At 36.8% G+C, this 22,864-nt stretch overlaps 1 protein-coding gene across 2 annotated transcripts in view; it reads right to left on the bottom strand.

Moving 5' to 3' along the window:
* Positions 1-3,331: 3,331 nt before the first annotated feature.
* Positions 3,332-22,864, bottom strand: part of LOC149777434 (N-lysine methyltransferase KMT5A-like) — a 43,248-nt gene continuing 23,715 nt past the window's right edge. For both annotated transcript variants that reach the window (XM_089942063.1, XM_089942064.1), the window contains exons 6-8: positions 15,129-15,188; positions 9,376-9,566; positions 3,332-7,137 (exon numbers count right to left, since the gene is read on the bottom strand). In XM_089942063.1, coding sequence (XP_089798189.1) covers positions 6,924-7,137; positions 9,376-9,566; positions 15,129-15,188 — 465 coding nt within the window. In that variant the 3' untranslated portion in view covers positions 3,332-6,923. The remainder of the gene's footprint in view (positions 7,138-9,375; positions 9,567-15,128; positions 15,189-22,864) is intronic.

The raw sequence follows: 22,864 nt of genomic DNA, 5'->3' as shown, positions 1-22,864 counted from the left end.
TTTCGTACCTGCGTCATAAACGAAGGAGTTGACACAACTGAGTGCACACTCCACGCAGTCCTAGGCGGTATTTACAACTGTGGTGTTACCGGAGACGTGTTAGGAGGTTTGTCAGTGGGTCGAGTGGGCTGAATGCTACTCGTTGGTAGGTCAACGTTTTGGGCCCGTGTAATGGACATAAGTGAAGATTCTTTTGCAAAAACGTGAACGACGTTTGGTTTCTCCAACTCGATGGGAGTACCATTGTTTTCAGTGATAGCAGTGACGTCGTCAGCTACTTCGTTCAACAAACATTCAAAACTGTTACCGACTGGAAATGGGTCGGCTTCGCCCCTGTACTGGACTGTAAGTTCATCGTCTGATGCGCAAGTAAAATATTGAACCATTCTCGTTTGTGACTGGGCCTCCTATATTCGAGGCATTGGCATTTTCAGATGTTGATAAAATGTCGGGTACTTTGCGATTACTAGTACTACTACTAGTGTTGGAGGTAAATGGCGAAAGCGGTCAGAGCTCAAATCTGCCCCGTCGTATTATATCTCTTCATTCAGGAAACATCTCCGTGGACCCTGCCATTGATAACAAGTTTAGCGGGAATTTGAGATTTTTGACGCATTTGGATGCAATATATTTATGAACAGCACAGCTATCGCCAATTTGAGTAGAATTCTAAAACATTTAGTACATATTACAGTCATCATAAGATATGCATTTTTTAAAAATAACTATACTCAATATTTTCCAACGAGTTACAAAAAGAAGAAAAAAAAGTTAAATTCATCTTCCTAAAGCAGTGGAGGGGCGTTAGGATTCCGGTGAGGTGTGGGTATATTCATATGAGAAAGAAACCCAACTTATTTGTCCTCTTGTTTTTAAAGAAAAAGTTAATTTAAATGAAATAATACTGATAATTAGTTGACATGATTTCTAAGAGACCAATTAGAAAATTTGTCACACACATATTGGTCACATGATGTATGACTCCTTTGCTTCCAATCTGTTAATAGAACATCTATTTATGCTGCAACACACCATAGATCGCTTAGACAAAAAGGAAACAACCCAATTCTGATGGCTTAAACTGATTTACTTTTCAAAACATCTTTCAAATATGAACGTCCTTGTTTATGTATACATTTCTGTCAACAATTTAAAAAAAATTCTGCAGAATACAATGGCCTGCCTGCTCATCTGAGATATATTCCAAATACACAGTGCATTTCCTGGACATTAAAAGCAGGTCACTGTGACTTCCTTTTGCATGTAAGGAGCAACACCCTCTGTGATGAATACAACTGCCCAGTTTCATAACCAAGCAAAAGTGTCAGAAAAAATAAGATAAAAGACCTTTCATAATCTTTTCTAGTAATGCGCTGTAAACAAGTTGTTGTTGTAGGGTTTAATGCCATTTTTCAGCATATGAAAGGCTATACATGGCAGCCAGTATTAATGGTGGAGGAAGAACCAGGGAAATCCCCGGAAAGAACCACCAACCCTCGAGAAGCTACTGGCAAGCTTTCTCACATACCCACATTGGCCGAATCCAAGACTCGAACCCACGCAGACAGAGGTGAGATGGCAGTGATCGGTAACGGAGAGTGCTTTAGACCACTTGGCCACTCGGGGCCCCCTGTAAATAAGTAATGATAAAGTAAACCACTATAAAATAAATGGAAAAAGTAGGGCAAAATGGGGATATTTTATACATAAAAATAGACAAATGTTTAAATAATACTAACAAAATTAAATATTTAATTGTCTTGCACTGTAAACTGTAAACAAATACATCCTCTTACTCACTAGTTGTGTCTTTAATCCAAACTGCATCTAATTAAATACCCAACTCCACCTAACAGAGACTATGTCTGAATTAGCTTCACTATAGCAGTTTATGAGGTGTGCCATCAATTTTAAACAAAAGATTGATGTAAAGTACACACACTAGTGTTATTTTTAGTAAACGTAATGGAAATAAAAAAGTCTGGCAAAAACGTAGGAAGGTATAAAAAAAACTAGGACCATTAGAAAAACTGCCTTAATACTGATGCCAAAGTCCACAATAATGACAATGCTGCCAGAAAGTGATACTTGTAGTTCACAGGAAATCAGGTCTCATTCAAATGGAGTTCATTTACACCAATGAACTTGTGTCGACAATTACTATAAAGTTTTTTTCTACTAATTGAGAGCCTAAATGAAAAAGTCTCCAGATAATGGAATGTCAATGTAATGTACAGAATGTAATGAAATCCAGATAATGGAATGTCAATGTAGTGCACAGATTGTAATGAAATCCAGATAATGGAATGTCGATGTAGTGTACAGAATGTAATGAAATCCAGATAATGGAATGTCAATGTAGTGTACAGTATGTAATGAAATTCAGATAATGGAATGTCAATGTAGTGTACAGTATGTATGTAGTGTACAGTATGTAATGAAATCCAGATAATGGAATGTCAATGCAATGTACAGAATGTAATGAAATCCAGATAATGGAATGTCAATGTTGTGTACAATATGTAATGAAATCCAGATAATGGAATGTCAATGTAATGTACAGTATGTAATGATATCCCGAGGACACTCAAATTTAACTGTTACAATCAGATTTTCTTATATGTAAAAGACATGAAAATAATCTTTCAGTTTACCTTTAAATAAAATCATTTTTGTTATAAGTGATTTCTTCCTACATCATCTCTCAGAAAGTGTAAAATTCACTGTATTTGCAAAATGATAATTATAGATAGGGCTTTCTTTTCTAACATACAAGGGTTGATCAATAAGTTCTAGAACAAAAGCATCATCTCTTAAATCAACTCAATGTAATTAAAATCTGCCTGTCATGGGGCTTATAAATGAAAATATACCAATTTCTGGACACAACATAATTATAAAGTTTATGATGTCATAGTTTAAGTGATGTCATCTTTTTCTATATCATATATGTAGACATACTAGCAAAATGGCAGATACATTTTTGAACAGAAAAAGATTATACAATTTTATGCACAACAGGAATATCCTTTACACAGACGAAAGTTGACTCAAATGTTGCTTATTGACCTAATGGAGCTCCTAAATCTGGAATCAGTAGATGGATTAAATGTCTTAGTGATGGTAGAGAGATTCTTAAAGACGATATAAAAAAAGTAGGCTAAGGACATCACGTTCAAAAGAAATGTTAATGTAATGGAAGAAAGACATATTTGTCTGGGAGGTAGCAGTCAGTTTTGATCTTTCATATGGAAGGGCAGACAAAATTCTGACCTCCATGGAATGCATCACATTTAAAAAAATTCTTTAGATTAAAAAAATGAGCATCTAGTTAAGATACATAATTTATTAATAAATACATCATATCAATCTAAACAAACACAAATATCACTTTTTACATCAAATTCATTCATCAACTTAAATGTCCACATTGAATGCAACAAAGAAATTTGGCAATTAGATACAACCACTATAATGCAAATGTAGCTGAGAATGAAGTATAATTGCCACCAAGAATAAAAACAAAAAACATTTCACACTAAATTTTTTTAGCTAAACAGACAGTGGCTTTTATTCCAACTTTCACATGCAAATAAAGAATTACATGAAATAAATATTTATTTAACAAAAAATAAGGAAATAAAGTTCATTTAATATCTTCACACCCAAGACATTTAATTGTTTGAATACTAATTCAATGTGAAATAATGGAATCTTGAAATTGTCGAATCAATGAGCAATGAATGAATGAATGACATACTTAAATGTAACCTATGTTCTCCCATTTCCTGCATTGTTTGAAATGATTCAAACCTTAATAAAATTGCTGTTGTTGTAAATGATCTTTGTCTTCAAACCTTAATGAAGTTGCTAATTGCTGTAAATGATCTCTGACTTCAAACCTTAATAAAATAGCTAATTGCTGTAGATGATCTCTGACTTCAAACCTTAATAAAGTTGCTAATTGCTGTAAATGATCTCTGACTTCAAACCTTAATAAAATAGCTAATTGCTGTAAATGATCTCTGACTTCAAACCTTAATGAAGTTGCTAATTGCTGTAAATGATCTCTGACTTCAAACCTTAATAAAATAGCTAATTGCTGTAAATGATCTCTGACTTCAAACCTTAATGAAGTTGCTAATTGCTGTAAATGATCTCTGACTTCAAACCTTAATGAAATAGCTAATTGCTGTAAATGATCTCCGACTTCAAACCTTAATGAAATAGCTAATTACTGTAAATGATCTCCGACTTCAAACCTTATTAATGTTGCTAAATGCTGTAGATGATCTCTGACTTCATACCTTAATAATGTTGCTAACTGCTGTAAATGATCTCTGACTTCAAACCTTAATGAAGTTGCTAATTGCTGTAAATGATCTCTGACTTCAAACCTTAATAAAATAGCTAATTGCTGAAAATGACCTGACTTCAAACCTTAATGAAATAGCTAATTGCTGTAAATGATCTCCGACTTCAAACCTTAATGAAATAGCTCATTGCTGTAAATGATCTCCGGCTTCAAACCTTATTAATGTTGCTAATTGCTGTAGATAATCTCTGACTTCATACCTTAATAAAGTTGCTAATTGCTGTAAATGATCTCTGACTTCATACCTTAATAAAGTTGCTAATTGCTGTAAATGATCTCCGATTTCATACCTTGATAAAATTGCTATGTACATTAAATGTGACTAAATGTATCATTATCTTACACATTTATTTTGATTCTCTGGCGTTTAATGGCACATCAACACATAAAAAGATCCAGCTGGAATAATGAGTCTTGCCCAGGGAAACACCAAACCATCCATCACATCCTGGTTTGGACAGGATTTAAACATACACCCCTCTGTCACAAATCCAGAATGCTGATCACTAAGCCACACTGGCTCCTTTATTTTGTTTACATATGGTTTTAATCTCATTTTTGTTTAAATCTACCGTAAGGCTTTCCAAACATTCCATGGGGTAGTTGTGGTTGCGAGGCAAGCTCTTTAATTAAATATGTTTGGAAGACTGTAATCCAGCCCAAAGTAAGCATTCTGTGTTGATAAATCCAATTAAAAATTGGTAGTTAATGCCTACTGCCCATGTACCTCTTCACTTTAAGCCAATCACTAGGACTGTCAAGATTTATTGCAGTAAAAATGATCTCTATACATTCAGAGACTAACATCGATTTCATAATTTCAACATTATTTGATTTCATATTAGTTCATAATCATTATATCCTAATTGATATTATATAAATTCATCAGCACCAAGTGCATAAAAATGTCATAACTCTTCCCATATTTCTCCACTTATCTGTGAATAAATACAAGCTGACTAGAAGCAACTTCCTATAAGACAAAAAACCAATTAAACGACATGCAAAATCTGTCATATAATTTATTGTTACCACTGCCAACTACTGTTTAAATCTGTGCATAATCAAAGAACTGAATAGGGCTACCACTCCAATAAATGGTGAGCAGGGAGTTGAAATATTGGAAAGAAATTTTTCAAAGATTCCACCATCCACACAAAAAATCTTCATTTAATGAAAGCAATTACCTTCATACTAAATATGTCAGCAAGCATAAAAAACCAGTCACAGGATATAGATATGTAGAGTTGGCTTAAACTATCATAAATAATTTACATAATACACCTGAATCCGGAAGGTTTTTATTTGCATGTAATATTCAGAAATATTACTTTTCAAAATCATAGAAAGACTAGTACTGATGAGGGTCCTTTATGGGGGCGTTGAGGATTACAGTGCATTAATGGAATATGAAAAATCCACCCAAGTGACTAAAAACTTACTTAATGCAAATATGTACCAGGGCATAAAATAAAGAAAGCACATACACTTGCCGTAATAAATTTAAAACATAGTCGGAAGTACCTGAACACATAGGCACACATGCATATCCACAAGTGAATTTTCCAAACAAGAAATGATGCCCCGCCACAGAGCCAGAAATGACCATAACTTAATCAAGGAGAAATGGACAGAGGAAAAGATGGACAAGAGTAACACAACATGTCCCTACCAATGTTACTATGGGGACTGATCAAAGCCATTCTATGTTAGTTAAAGTATACTATTCTTTTGACTTGGGCTTACATTTACAGGCACCTTAAATGCCAGTGTATATCAGACCCATAAACAATGCTGCAAAATGCAAAGGCTAAACAGGGTCTATCCTATTTCCTCTCCTTTTGATTTCAAACACTCTGACCTGCCTGCACCTTCTACAGCAGCATATCTGGGTGTGTACACTGTTCACAGTTATGTGTATGCCATACACAGGTAAATATGGTAAACGTTTACAGGTGTAACATAATAGCATGAAATATCAAAGTATTGAAAATACTAATGCGTGTAGGTTATGAAATATGGTGCATTACACATGATCAAAGGCATTGACATAAACTGCAAAACTGAAAATCATGTTCATTTTTATATAAACCATAAACAAACCCTAATATTCCTCTAAAAATGGAATTTTAAATTGAACAGATTGAAAAGCTCATAAAAATATTATGAATGAAAATATTTAAGCAATTAACTTTTATATGCATATTTTTTTTACTGAAATGATTATACGTAGAAGTTGTGTAATAATATCAGGGAAGGAAGTCATTTTAAAAATAATTTCTTAGGAACAAAATTTGAGTTGTGTCCCTTTACACAGTCACTTTAATGGCCAAAAAGGCCAATAAAGCTAGATACAGAAAATATTGTTTACAAATAATTATTAGTAACTGAGAGCAAAAAGCATGCCATAGGAATGAGTGGAATAAATCCCTCCAATCCATAAATAAGGATGGATACTCTAGTTCCTAACAATCTACAAACATAAAATTTCGTAATGAAATTATTGTGTACATAATTTTTTAAATTGTAATAAGCATCTAAGATAAAGTTAACTCTGAAGCCATGGATGTGCCTCAACCGAGGATTTACTTCGGTCTCCATAGTCATATAGGAGTTCTTCTCCTTTGGTGATATCTTTGAGGGCTACAAGAATTAGCCGGGGCTGACCATTTACCTCAACAATCTTTGTCTGGCAATTGGCAGCTGTTTTACTGTGGTTTAGAAGTCGTCCCAACCGACCACTCTCTGCTGTTGCATCCACACTGAAATATAAAGTTTAAATAAGGTAAAATAAAAAAATCTTTGAGCTCATCTTGTAAATTTAAACAAAAATTACTCAATTAACAGCACTCAAACAGTACTTAGATGCATCCATGCCAATAGCAAGCTATCTGACTGGTCAAACAGGCACATCTGCAATGTCTTAACATTTAGCTGGGAGTACTTGACTGTAATTTTGATTCAGCAAAAGCACGTGATGGATCTGGAGTGGGTGTCTGTGTGTGTGTGTGTGTGTGTGATTTGAATTTTTAATGTAGCTTTAAAACAATTTCAGTCATATTGCTACAATGTCTGCAGTGTGGCAGTTTATAGTAATGTCTAGCACTGGGGCATCATGCTGCAGACATGTAGCATGATGTCCCACCCAGTCACATTATCCTGACACCAGGCCAACCAGTCCAAACACTAACCTCTTAATGCTGAACGCCAAGCGAGGAAGCTGTTAGTACCATTTTTGTAAGTCTTTGGTATGACTCTGCCTAGGATCGAACCCACGACCTCCTGCATCCGAGGCGAACACTCTAACCACAAGGCCACTGGAGTGCTCTTAGATCTGGAAGGTGTTATTTCTTCTGATTCATATACAGTATGGAAAAAGTCCGTTGTATAATTTATGATTTTTTCTCTCACTCTTTAATACAAACAGTAATGAAGAAGGTGAAAAAAGTCCTGTCCTTAGAAAGCCCATTTCCACTGCAAACACATATACAAAAAACAAATTTTAATGTTCATATTTACTGTTATAAAACAAGCCATTCACCAATCTTCTTTTTGTTTATTACTGTTCTCAAACTTGCCATTAACCAGGCTTTTTCTGTTGTTTTATTACTGTTTTAAAACTTGCTATTAACCAATATTTTCTTAATTAGGGATAGCTGTAAAACATGCTTTTATTAGTTTTATTACTTGCTGTAAATCTTGCTTTCAAGTGAGCTACTATTTATTTTACTACTGTTTTCAAAATTGTTATTAACCAATCTATTATTAATTTTATTGCTATTAACCAATCTTTTATTTTGTTTTATATCTGACTGTTGTCAAACTGATTATTGTTAATCTTTCATTCATTTTATTACTGACTGTCGCCAAACTTTCTATGAACTAGTCTTTTATTCATTTTATTACTGACTGCATAATACATAACATCAACTGATGTTAAATTAACTTTATTACTGACTGTTGCCACACTTGTCATTAATTGATCTTTTATTCATGACAGCTTTAATCCCACATACCAGTAGAGCCAGAATAAATTTTGTGTGGGAAATTTTGGGGCAGACAGTACTGGATCTTAACTACCATGTCATATGGCTAATGGGATACCAGAATGCTGGCTCTGAGACAGTACCGGATCTTGACTACTATGTCATATGGCTAATGGGATACCAGAATGCTGGCTCTGAGACAGTACTGGATCTTGACTACTATGTCATATGGCTAATGGGATACCAGAATGCTGGATCTGAGACAGTACTGGATCTTGACTACCATGTCATATGGCTAATGGGATACCAGAATGCTGGCTCTGAGACAGTACCGGATCTTGACTACTATGTCATATGGCTAATGGGATACCAGAATGCTGGCTCTGAGACAGTACTGGATCTTGACTACTATGTCATATGGCTAATGGGATACCAGAATGCTGGATCTGAGACAGTACTGGATCTTGACTACCATGTCATATGGCTAATGGGATACCAGAATGCTGGCTCTGAGACAGTACCAGATCTTGACTACTATGTCATATGGCTAATGGGATACCAGAATGCTGGCTCTGAGACAGTACCGGATCTTGACTACTATGTCATATGGCTAATGGGATACCAGAATGCTGGATCTGAGACAGTACTGGATCTTGACTACCATGTCATATGGCTAATGGGATACCAGAATGCTGGATCAGAACCTAGTGAGCTGCTACATGAAATTATGACTGTGGTATATTTTTTCAATATATACTAACAGAATGACTTTACAAAGGGAAATAACTGCTGTGGCAGATAAGAAGGTAAAATAGTCTTGAAGCTAAGTTTTAAATTCAAGTGCCTTTTCTGCATTCTTTGAGCTACTGAATTTATGTTTGGCTATCAGGCTCTTTTAATGGTAATCCACTGGGCTGCCATTAGAATGTGAAATGTGATGACCCTGTTAGTACCAACATTTACATTTCTCAGCACAACAGTGAAAATATCTAATTTTTTGAAGACTATATTTACCAGTAATTCTTGTTCTTGAAGTTGAAGTAGTACATGTAACATCCAAATTCTGGCTTTTCGGAGTACTTCCTTTCACGGTTCTTTGCAACATCTCTGTCAATCAAGTCTCCAGCATATTCAACAACAAAGTCTCCTCTCAAAAATTCCTTGTCTGCAATTACTCCTCTACCTTTGTTGTCAATTTCAGTAACCTGAAATAGGGAATGCATGGTTAAAAGCTTTAACAGGTTATCCTAGCTTTCTTTTGCCATTCAATCAGCCTGAATAAAAACTAACCAGAGACATTTACCTGGTCACAATGTAATATTCTAATTCCCACTACAAAAGACTTTCTGGTTACCAATAAGTATCCAGTCACAGATGCAACCCATCAGTATAATTATCAGGAAGCCATTCATCAATTTTTCAGAATCTAGGCAACTCATACAGAGAGGATAACAAGCAAACATCACAATCTTTTTTCTGACCAATAATACTGCATCTTCCTATTATCTTATACATATATGAACAAGGTCAAATGATAATAATTGTTGTATCCATTCCTCCAATTTCAGTGCCTTGAATTCCTTCCACATTTTTGGGCCAAAACAAATCTGCTAGATAGTCATTTCCCTCATCATTATCTCAATCTTTCTTTGCTCTTCATCTCTGTCACCATGTTTCAAATTGTAGGGTCGAACTAACTGGTTTCTTTTTATGTACATTGTTGTTTACACAGAAAAACTACATTTTATGTACCAATTTATCAAACTGTTGGAGTAGTGACTTTTCCTCCTACCTATGTCCACAGAAAAAAAATCTGGTTTGAATTTCATCCCATGTTGTTCTGGAATGTGTCCATATAATTTAGAATGCATAACTTCTTTCAAAAACAAATTCCACAAAATTCAAAAAGGTTGACATCTCTGGCTAATACTTGTTGGTTTAGCAAATAATAATAATTAAAAAAGAAATCCAGGTCCACAAACATATTATTGATGAGTGTATGTGAAATAGGGTCCAAGCTACTGAGGGCATAATGACCAAAAAGCTGGAAACGTTTAGCTCAGTTACTTTTCCAGGTGTTTATCCATTTACCATTATTCATGTGTCAGTGAAATAGCATCCAAATTATTGCGTGCATAATGAACAAATGCCAGACAATATAAATATCACTTAAACTTTGGACACTACAGTTCTGGTATGACCAAGTTACTCTTGAGATAGATCTACATGTAAATTTTCATAAGCATTGGTTAAACTGCATCCAAAAAGTTAAATAGTTTAAGGAACAAATGGCTGAAAACACAAAACGTCACTGAAATGTGAAAATTAGGTCTCAGTAATTTACTTTTTTATATGGCTGAGTTATTCTGAATACATCCAAATAATAATTTTCATGAGTATATGTGAAAAGAAAGTTATTTAGAGTGTAACAACCCAATTGCTGAAATACACAAATCATTTAAACATGCATATAAGGAAACAGTGACCTAGTGTTTTGAGGTGCATTCACCTAATAATTTGAGTGTAGGTGAACTAGACTCCAAAATATTGAGCACAACAGACAAATGTAGAGTAAATTTGACCGAAGTCAGTGATTCCCATCCTATTTTGGCAGCAACCATAAAAAGTTTTTCTGAGCCTGACGACCCTGTTTCCACAATTTGACAAGTTTTGCCACCCTCAAAAAAATATCCTGGTGACACTACAGTATGTCATCATGACCCTGATTTGGGTTGTGACCTGGGAGTTGGGAACCACAAGAGAAGTTGACATCAATGATACTTAAGTCCAACAACATGGGGGTTATTTGAAGTTTTCAAGTCTCATCACTTTGATTAAAAGATTCTTACATCAGTACTTAATTCATTTATTTCAGCAATTTACTCCTAAAATATAGTCCCCCCCCCCATGAAGAGCCAATGCCCCATTCCAAATGCCTCAAGAAATATCCCTGAAAATCAAAACTTATATAATTATCAATAAGAAATAATGAATGCAGTTAATTATTATGACATTACTGGAGATACATATAAAGTCTAGTATCATAAACAACAAACACCCTCAAACAACCAGACAGTATGTCCAGCTGCATTATCATCATGTAATATACTTGAATATGATCAGTGTGCAAGCAATAAACAATGCATAATGACACCCTAAAAAATAAAAGGTATAGTTTTTGCATGAATCCCCATTTGTACCCCATAATGATTTCAATAACGAAAATCTTTAATATTATAAAAAATGAACTTAATCATTTCATTCCTCAGGGATCACCCTGGGCTTTGCCAATGTTGCAAATTGCGATTTTTTCCCCTTATTGGCGAAAAATACACCATCTGGCAATTTTTTTGGTGACAGCCTTTTTGGCTGTTTAATCTGTACATACAATCATGGATCTGGAGTAGAAACTTTCAAAAAGACCATGAAAAGAAGCCACAAACTTGGATACACAATGCACTGGAATCTATCTGTTACATAAACAAATCCTTTGTTCGTATTGACAAACCCATCTCTACAGTTCATTGTTACATCATAATCTGCTTATGTTGACATCTGGCCCAAGTACTGTATGCTGTGATACACTCAATCATGCTACTGGACTATACTTACAATAGACCGACCTCTGAAGATGCCATCATTAACAGCTACAATTAATTGAACGACGGCTAATCCTTCTGTTGTTTTTTAAAATATACCAATAAAATAGTTTTGCTGAATCTTCTGAGAAAACTGATTATGTTTAAAGTACTGATTGCTGTGTATAAATACAAGGCAAATGGAAAAAATCTCAATCAGAATTATATACTGTCAACAGTACAACTTTATCATGGGTAAACGTAAGTTAGACATTGCATGTTCATCGTGTCATCCTAAGAGTAAGTTAACAAAATTAACAGCATCACAGTCACTGAACCTGATGTTATACCTGACAGTCCAACATCATCTACAAGTAGTGATGGTTGCAATGCTTCAAGTGCAACACCACATTATGATGAACAGGTCAAAAGTTCCCGAAAATTTCTCAACAGCTGGAAACTTGGGTGTCTGAGGCTGAGATACGATACAAAGTTAAAGCAGATGTTCTGTGATATATGTATCAAAGCACGAATCACCAATTCATTTACAACTGGTTGTGATATTTTGAACAAGAAGTGTGTCAACAAACATGAATCCAGGCGGAGTAAATAATCTATGTTAATTTTGCTCATTGATCTTTTACTTTTGCCACTAATCCTGTATTACAACTCCATAGACTTAAACCATGCAACAAGAAATAGCACCCAAAAAAAACAAGTTTTCATAATTGAAAATAATCTATTTTTCAAAATACAGGAGTGATAGAATTAAATTAACTTACAGCATGATGAATGAATTCCTATTTCCTAAAAGCCCTTTCAATTCCATTAGTTCCACAAAATCTGAATTCATTCCAACAAAAAAAGCCCCTTCTGTGTTGAAGTTTCAAATGTACAGAAAGATTTCCAAAGAATTAAAATTGTCGTTGAATAAATTTAGTTAATACCATACAGTCATGCAAAAATAAATCTTTTCAAAAACCAAGTTGAGAGATTGAATCCAAAAACACGTGGATTGGGACCTACCATTGGGAAGTTTTTTTTTGCAGCATATTTAAGCATCGTTTTAACTAAATAGTAACAGATTTTTCAGGTCCAATACATGTGAAATTCTCAAGGAACACGCCGTTTCTCCCTGTGGAGTGCGTTATCCCTCCCCCAATGTGCCCCAGTTCATATTCTGAAACACCTGTTCTACAGTGAATGAAAGCACTAGCAATTAATTGACTGACAAATAATCATTGTCCTTTTCACTGCCTATTACATTAATAGACTTGGAAACATATTCACTACTTGTTCTGGCGTCATTATTTGAAAATTCGCAACAAAATATTGAGGTTGGCGATTTTTCTGGGGGGGACAACTTTTTAAAAGCCAGGACCATCCCATATTCCTTGATTTATAATTTTTAGCCAGACTGTGACCAGTGTGGCTCTAACATGGTCACTGTCCGTGTGTTTTATGCCTAACAGACTTTCCATACTAACACCATCATATTTCGTCCACTATGGGTGAGAATATTTTCCTGGGAAAAACAGTGATTTAGTTCATCCTATTTGGTAACTGCCAGATAATTCAGAAAATTACCATCAGGTTGAGAGTTGAGAATTATAGCCCTTTGCAATTTTGTACATTGAAATTACAATGTTTGTTAAATCTATGTGAAAGGCAAACTTGCAGTTATCATTCTTTTCCTTTGCTCAATTCGACACTGTAAGTTTCGGAAGCAGACAATGTAATATTTACCTTCTATGTACATACATGTATAGTTGTGAATCCAAACTTGTGCTGAAAACGGACTTGTCCAATAACTGGAAATGACCGGTGAGCAATGTTGTCTTTTACACTGAAAACTTCCATTTGATATGAAACATGCAGACAATAACAGTGTTAGGGCCACCTGGTCATAATCAGGTTTGAAATTATAAATCAATGGATGAACTAGTTTCTGTGCATTTCTTATCTCATTTACACTTTTTGTTTTTTAAATTGGTATGGGGTGGGTGGGTGGGTGACAAACAAACGGGAAGGAATATTCAGATTAAACAAGATTACAGCAAATGAAGCAACTGCAAGTTGAACAAGAAATGATATGGTCATCAAGGGAAAGAATGAGTTATGAATCAGTATGATTAAATAGCATCATTTCAGATAATGTATGCCATGTAATTGTTCAGAAATTTTGGTGTCTTTTGCAGCCTTATTCACAAAGAGGGTGAATTTCCGAATGGAAGTGATCAACTAATGCAACAATTATTTAAAATGCAAAAAAACCCTTCAGAAAGAGACTAACTATTGGTTCTGTGGAAATTTCATAAAAATTGTGTGTAAGACAGTGAAGTTGTAGTAATCTGAATTTGTAGATTTTTAATATGATTAAACTGGTCAAGGTGTCAGACCATCAGTTAACTTGGTTGTATTACAGTCAGATATTATGTAACAACTGCAACAGTGGTCCACTGCATCGCAGAACAATGCTTGAGAGACAGCTGGTGGAAGGTTGGTGATGCTTTGTTAATTGTTCATTAAATACCAATTCATGTGAATCAATAGGTAGAGACATCATAAGGAGAGGGCAACAAGGGCAACACTGGAATGCCAATTTCGTGGAGATTGTTGTTGTAGGGATTAACGCCATTTTTCAGCACACGATAAGCTATACATGGCGAAGGAAGAACCCGGGAAAACCCCGGAAAGAACCACCAACCCTTGAGAAGCTACTGGCAAGCTTTCTCACATACCCATTTTGACCAAATCCAAGACTCGAACTCATGCAGACAGATCGTGGAGATTGCTGTATTCTTTTCTGAGTGGGGTGCTAAAAGTGACACTCACCAAGAGTACTGTTTTACTGGGCACAAACTTGTAATGGCCCTGTCAACAGATAACAGTGTCTGAGAAAAGAAGATCAATTGAAAAGGTTAACAATAATCAATGGACCATTAAAAACATGTCTTGGGGACCCATCCATTCTTTAAACCAAAAGATGTATTACTTCACATGGCATATCTAAATATTAAGTTATGTGACTCTACAAGCAACAATATCGAGAAAAAAAAAACCTAAATGCTAACCCTGGCCTCAGTGTTGATGCCAGATGACATGATGGACAGATGTCATCAATACATAAGCAGCAAATGCCATGCAAATTGACCAAAATTTCAATCCCACTCTTTTACAGAAATGTACCTTAAGCCCATCCTCTATCTCAGAAAGTATCTTCAGTTCTAAATCTTTAAGCTTCTCTTTCTGGAATGAAAACAAGAGATTTTAGTGATTAAACATATGTAATATTTCACATATTCCACAGTGATATAATGCAACACAGAACTGGACAGATGCATTGATGTACAATAGATATATTGAGTAACACTGTATGTTCCTTCCACATACAAACAGGAGGCCCAAGCAGTGTTGTTCCTTAGTTGAGCTCATAGGGGGACATTTTATGTACTTGTCCCCTTATAATGATCAAGATATGGGGAGCAATTAAATTTTGAGGGACACTTTCCACTGGTCTTCATCAAGGTGCAACACTCTCAAATAGGTTAGAGATAATTTACCTGGCTGATATCTGCCTAATACACAATGCATGAATTTCTGCCCAATGGCTGATATCTGCCTAATAGACAATGCAGTGGTTTCTGGCCAATGGCTGATATCTGCCTAATACACAATGCAGTGGTTTAATGGCTGATATCTGCCTAATACACAATGCAGTGGTTCCTGGCCAATGGCTTATATCTGCCTAATACACAATGCAGTGGTTTAAGGCCAATGGCTGATATGTGCCTAATAGACAATGAAGTGGTTTCTGACCAATGGCTTATATCTGCCTAATACACAATGCAGTGGTTTCTGGCCAATGGCTGATATCTGCCTAATAGACAATGAAGTGGTTTCTGGCCAATGGCTTATATCTGCCTAATACACAATGCAGTGGTTTTTGGCCAATGGCTGACACCTGCCTAATACACAATGCTGTGGTTTCTGGCCAATGGCTGATATCTGCCTAATACACAATGCAGTTGTTTAAGGCCAATGGCTGATATGTGCCTAATAGACAATGAAGTGGTTTCTGACCAATGGCTTATATCAGCCTAATACACAATACAGTGGTTTCTGGCCAATGGTTTATATCTGCCTAATACACAATGCAGTGGTTTCTGGCCAATGGCTGATATCTGCCTAATACACAATGCAGGAGTTTCTGGCCAATGGCTGATATCTGCCTAATAGACAATGCAGTGGTTTCTGGCCAAGAAAAAGACTTGGTAGGATGCTTTCTGTAAAACCTTCTGATAACAGAGTATGTTAAAAAGCAACTATATCAAGATTTCCGTATTTCTAAAAATCCTAACATATACTTGTCCAGCAATACAACGCCTTTATTCCAGGATGCTTTCTGTCAAATGTTTCCAAATTCTGTTGAGCAGCTTTTTCGAGATGATGCTGTTTATATGGTTTTCAATTCTTAGTAACAGTGGTCATATCTGAAGGTGGATCAACATCACATTTGAAGCTCCTTCATGCCATAGTACTTCTGTCCAATTTGATCAAAATTTATGGAGTGGTTTTTGAGGTAGAGTTGTTTTAAGGTTATCAATTTTAAGTAACAGTGGCTATATTTCATGACAGATTAACACAAATGATACACAAAATTGAAAGCTACTAATGCCCAGATGTTTTTTTTTTAAAAATCAAATACATGTATGGTCAAATTTTGTTCAGGTTTTACAAAAAGAAATATTTTTGATGTTTTTCCAACTTTCAGCATTAGCTGCTATACTTGACAGTGGAATGGCATCTTTTGTACAGACCTGAAAGCAATTCTGGCCAGGAAGCATTGTCAAATTTTAAAAAATTCTCTTTGGCAGATTTTAGTTGTTATATAAAGTTGTTTTTTCATAATAGAAGCCATATACATGTACATTTTTGAGAATTTATTCAAAGTTGTTTTTTAATAATAAAAATTTGACTAATGGTGATGATATTTAATGGTAGAGCCATATCATTAAAAAAATCTGAAAGCTCTTCATGCCAGGATTTGATTCAAGTTAGTTCTGCAGTTGTGGAAAAGTTTAAAATTGCAACTGTTGACAGATACACAATGGATCAAGAAAAACACATGATGGACATTGCGTTATGCCATATACTCTTATGAACAGGAGCCTAAAATTTAACAAAGACAATTTCCACTTAAACAGTTATTTTATGCAAATACCCTTTCTGTTTGTTTTTAAATAAAAACAAAATAAATGTTGAGTATCAAAGTAGTTTTCATGAGAAGTAAATTGTGTAGCGATCACTGTAACCTTATGACAGGGTATTTTTGATTGTAACTGATTAAAATATGATTACTTGTATTTAAATAAATGTCCTATTGCTAATCATTCATAATTACTTTCTTATGAATCCATGGTCTAAAACTAAGTAACAGAAAGAAGAAAAACAATTAAGTTTTGTAAAACTTAATAAAATAAATTAAATATTAAAGTTATGAATGAAAATGGGATAGGAACTTAAAGTATTAGAAAGTTAATCCAAAATAATCATGAAGAGTTATATTGAAGTCCTAAATAATGAAAAGTTCCATATAAACTTCAGAACTGGAAATATACTGTTTAGCCAAGAAATGTGACATCAAAATGGCATCCAGAACTCTTTTGAATAATTCATAACAGTTCCAGAATAATATTATGGTTAAAAAAGTGCGCACTTTCTATTTCCACTAAACAGTTCAAACAAATGTTTTTCCTCTCAAATGATATTTAAATACAACATAAAATGCATCTGCGGACTTGATGCTACAACAGGAACACAATAAGAATTACTCCAAAATAGGAATGAAATCTGACTGCTCAGTTCTCTCCTTTATATACTGTACACCTTCAAGAGTCTATTATGACTAAATGTCACAACATACCGCCGTGACAGATCTTAGTACTCAATCTAATATTTCAAAATACCTATTCATGTGACTCGACTCATCCAATAGGAATGAATTTTTTTCTTCTAAGATACCACCTGACTGACCTGACCAATGGGAAAGAGTCTGAATCTTGTAAACAGATTTACTAGACATTTTTTTAGTAACTTTCAACATATATGTAAGCATCTCATTATAGATCTTATCTTAAAATAGACCCTATGCATATACGAAATCCAGCTATAGACAATCACTACAATTTACAGACATGAACAAAAATTTTAAAAAAATTATACATAAAATCATGTACCTGGAGTGACATAAATATGGATATACATAACAAGTTTAAAAGTTTAAAAGTAGTAAGGCAAAAACAAATGTGTGTTTTACCAGTCAGACAACCATTCTTGTTTTTTGTTGTTGTTATACTGCTATAATGATCTCACTTTGCTTTCCCTGTCACACAACAGTACTGTCTTAAATAATCTGTTTTGTGGTGTTACAATACATAATAGCCAGTGTCAATGATGTCTTTGTGATATTTAAGAAATACAAGTTTTGTTAATCTAATTATGTGTCTGTCAGTTTCTTGTAGGAAATACTAGTGAAGATTCAAAAGGACAAGTCAATTGTTCAGTCTACTAGTCCTTGTGGCTACAAGGACATTTGATTAAATTCTATGCCAGCAACTGTTGTGGTAGGGCATAAAAAGAAATCTAATGCTACACTGTTCTGAGAGTTATTGTCTTTTCTATAAACAGATGAGACTGTTCAAGTGATATAAGTAGGTTCTTAAAAAAAAAAGAAGAGTGTTTGACATATTATCTACATTTTCATCAATGTATGTACAGAGTTTAATGGCTCTAATGCTGAATAAATACTAAGGGCAAACCATTCCAAACTCCCCATAAAAGAAAAAAGGAAACAAATATTGCATAAACTCCAAAGGCAAACAAAAGAAAGGTACCAAAGGGTATAATTTTCAAAATACAAGGTCAAAACTTTTATATGTTAAGCACACTCTTAAAAGTTTTAAACCTCAGTTGGATCATAACAGAATGCATTCCATGGAAAATAGATCATCTCCATTTGCTGCCTCTTAGAACAAGTAGCAGGAAAGCAAATTTTTAGTAAATTATGTTTCTTTGAGAATACTTACCCGATCACATTAATGTTAGGGATATAAGCCTGCTACCTCTTGAATCCAGCCCTACTAAAAGACGAAAATTCGTCTTTTCTGTCTATCTCATATAGACCAAAGGGCAATAACTCTTGCCCCTTACCTCCCCTTGCCACCGCCAGGTGTCACTAGTTTTTTAAGCTGAGCGATATATATTATACGAGGATGCTCACATAGCGGGGTGGTTGGGAGGGTTTTTAAGTAATGTGATCGGGTAAGTATTCTCAGAGAAACATAATTTACTAAAAATTTGCTTTCTCCTTCAAATACGTTCCCCGATCACATTAACGTTAGGAGAATAGGTAATAGAAGGAGGGAATGCTGAGCATCCTACCTCCACCCCGGGTACCTTCTAGGGAATGATGGCTGGATTCCCCCATTTGAACGATAACCCGTTCTCCTAATTTCATCAGCAACACAGCCTAGGGTCCCGTGATATGTGACCCCTATATATGGTTAAGAAGATAGTTATGGAAATCTTACCTACGAAATTTCAATGGCGAATCCAGCAAAGCTGATAGGCTGTGCTGATTGTTTTAAATGGGTCTGGTGGTCATCTGGACTGCCGACACCGGACCTACCAGATTCAAGGTTTGCCTCTGCGAAGCCAAATCTCTGATATAAAAACTGGAGAAGGTTGACTCTGCATGCCAGCCAACAGCTTCTATTATATCTCGGATCAAAACATTGCGTTCGAATGCAAGGCTCGCCAAGATTGCTCTAATCTCATGAGCTGTAATCTGATCTTGTGAGACCTCAGAGTACGCTGAGTGTATAACCCACTTCAGCCATGAAGCAAGGGCTTGAGGGGTGATATCCCATCTACCAGCTTTGACCAGAAGAAAGAGGCACTTACGCGTGTCCCGACACGCCTCTGTGCGTTTGAAATAGTGCTTGAGTGCACACACAGGATCTTGCATGGCTGCTGCTCTTGACTTATCTATGGAAGAGAGCAAGCGAATGAAGATTCTTTGATTGCCAATGGATGGTAACCTATTTTTGGCTACAAAGCCTGGTTGCGTCAGGAGGACCACTGAACCATCTGATCTGAACTGAAGAAAGTTCAGGTCACTGGAAAGGGCATTTAACTTGCTCACCCTGCATGCTGAAGCTAAGGCTATCAAGAAACATGTTTTGTATGATAGTAGCTTTAACAAAGTGTGGGCTAAAGGTTCAAATTTGTCTGAATTGAGCCATGTTAAAACCCAGGACAGACTCCATTTTGGAAACAGGGTGAGGGATTTTGGTCGATTGAAATCAAAATTGCCTAAAAGATCTGACAGATCTTTGTTATGCCTAATATCACATCTACCATGATGGCGGAATGTGTCTGATATCATGGAGCGGTAGCCTTTGATAGTAATTGGGGCCAACTGTTTCTCCTCGAAAAGCCAGAGAAAAAAGTCGGCCAGTTGAGGGATTGAGACACTCAAAGGGACGATGTTATTGATATGGCACCCACCAGTCCCTGAAAACATGCCACTTTCCCTCGTAAGCCTTCAGAGTGGAGGGCCTTCTTGCTCTTGAGATTCTCTCCACAATCGAAGGTTTAAATTGTTTGTCTTGCAAGGCTGTCTGGACAAGAGCCAAGCGTGAAGAAGAAGACGGTCCGGGCAGAGGTGGAACACCCGTGACCACGGTTGTTTGAGAAGGTTTGGGCTGGTTGGAATCTTCCTGGGTAGATCTATCGCTAGATCAAGTAGATCAGTGACCCAGGACTTGTTCCATCTGAGAGGGGCAATCAGAATCATCCGACAGTTCTGACCCCTAAACCTCTGGATTATTTTCGGTACCAAAACCGTGGGAGGGTAGGCAAATGCCCACAACCCCGCCCAGCTGATTGACAGAGCATCCATGGCCCAAGCCTCTGGGTCTGGAACCGGAGAGACGAAGGTGGGCAACTTGCGATTCCACCTTGTCGCAAAAAGATTGATCATCAGACGCCCCCAAAGTGTGCAAATCCGAAGAAAGATTGATTGATGGAGTGACCATTCTGTGTGAATGACTTGACCTTTCCTGGATAGAGTGTCGGCCAAGACATTGAGTCTGCCAGGAACATGTCTGATTTATACGTTGATGTGGAGGTTGTTGCACCAACGTAGAAACTGCTAGATCAGAATGCACAGGTCTGGTGATTTGGTGCCCCTTGTTTGAGGAGGTAAGTCACCACCACAGAGTTGTCTGACATAATGAGGACAGTTTTTCCTGAGAGTTGATCCTTCCAGAAATGAAAGGCATTGATGACAGCCCTCGTTTCTAAAAGGTTGATGTGGTGAGGCCTCTCCCCTGGCTCCCACGTGCCGCTGACTGTAGCGAAGTTCGGCAACAGGTGGACACCCCAACCGTAGGTACTGGCGTCGGTACATACCGTTATCTCCGCTTGGGGCATCTCCAGAGGAATCCCCGTGGACAGCCAACTGGGTGTGTGCCACTGATGCAGGAATGATCGTATCTCGGGCGTGATCATTATTGTTTGATTGAGGGGACTTGAAAAGGGGCGCCATTGTGCCAGTAACGTCATTTGTAAGAGACGCATAAAAAGACGACAAGCGGGATAAAGTCTGCCGCCGCATTGAATAATCCGAGGAGTTGCAAGAATTCTCTCGCTGAAATCCACGTCCTGTTGGAAACGGACTCGACGAGTTTGACGATCCAGATTACGTGAGCACAAGGAAGCCGTACCAGATTCAGATCGGTGAGAAACTCCATACCCAGATGGACAAAACACTGGGATGGCCGGAGATCGGACTTTTTCCAGTTCACGAGAAAGCCTAGATGATCTAAAAGTGCTAAAAGATCGTTTCTGCCTTTGAGCAGAATAGAACTTACCATATGTTTCTGGAGGATGTCATCCAAGTACACTGCCATCCCTGTAGATGAAGTCGAGCGGAACAGGGTGACGACGCAATCCATAACCTTGGTAAAAGCCCAAGGGCTGATGTTCAGGCCAAAGGGTAGGACCTGGAACTGATAAACCGCGTCGCAGTAAGTGAATCAGAGAAATTTCCGTGACGCGGGGTGGATAGGGACGTGAAAATATGTGTCGGTCATATCTAGAACTGATGGCATACTCGTCCCACTGGATGGAAAGACGGATTGATCTCACCATTTCCATCTTGAAATTTGGTGGTCAAATGTATTGGTTGAGGCGACTCAGGTCGATGATCAGCCTTAACTTGCCGTTTGCCTTTTGGATAAGAAACAGCCTGGAATAAAACCCTGGCGATTGCGGTTTTTTCACAAACTCCACCGCCCGTTTTTCTATGAGCGACCGTATCTCCTGTTGTAGAAAGGTATCCTTCTCCCGATCGGACGGTACGTCCGTGAAGAGGGGAGAGGAGGACAGGGGAGGGGGTTGGATAAATGAAATCCGAAGCTCCTCCGAAATGACCTGATCACCCAATCGTTCTGAGGAAAAAAGATGGTCCGGTGGTCTTGAAATTGCAGGAGGCGGCCGCCCACAGGCAGGCTATCCGCGGGTGATGGGGAGGGTATGTCAACTTTTAGAATTAGGAGGCTTGAAGACGGAGAAACTTTGTTTCTTACCGCCTCTGTATGGTTGCCTCCTAGCCTGATTAGACTGTTGTCTCCTGGCATTGGGTTGGGATCTATACTGCACATTTGATTGTAAGGATCCCTTGTCCCTGGTCCGCCAATCATCCCTCCGCTGTGGCAGCGGCTGATTTTTTCTAAACGCCTGCGAGGGTTGGGCGGCAAGTTGGAGGGGCAGTTCCTAGCTGCCTGTTTCCAAACTTCTTCAGTTTTTCCTCCAAAGAGTAAAGGTGACCCAAATGGAGTCATCCGTAAAGCCAGAGT

Source organism: Sinohyriopsis cumingii, chromosome 18 (genome assembly GCF_028554795.1).
Source record: "Sinohyriopsis cumingii isolate HCF-2022 chromosome 18, ASM2855479v2, whole genome shotgun sequence".
NCBI lineage: Eukaryota > Metazoa > Mollusca > Bivalvia > Unionida > Unionidae > Sinohyriopsis > Sinohyriopsis cumingii.
Note: the sequence above shows the minus strand (reverse complement) of the source record. Positions and strands in the feature narration are given on the sequence as shown.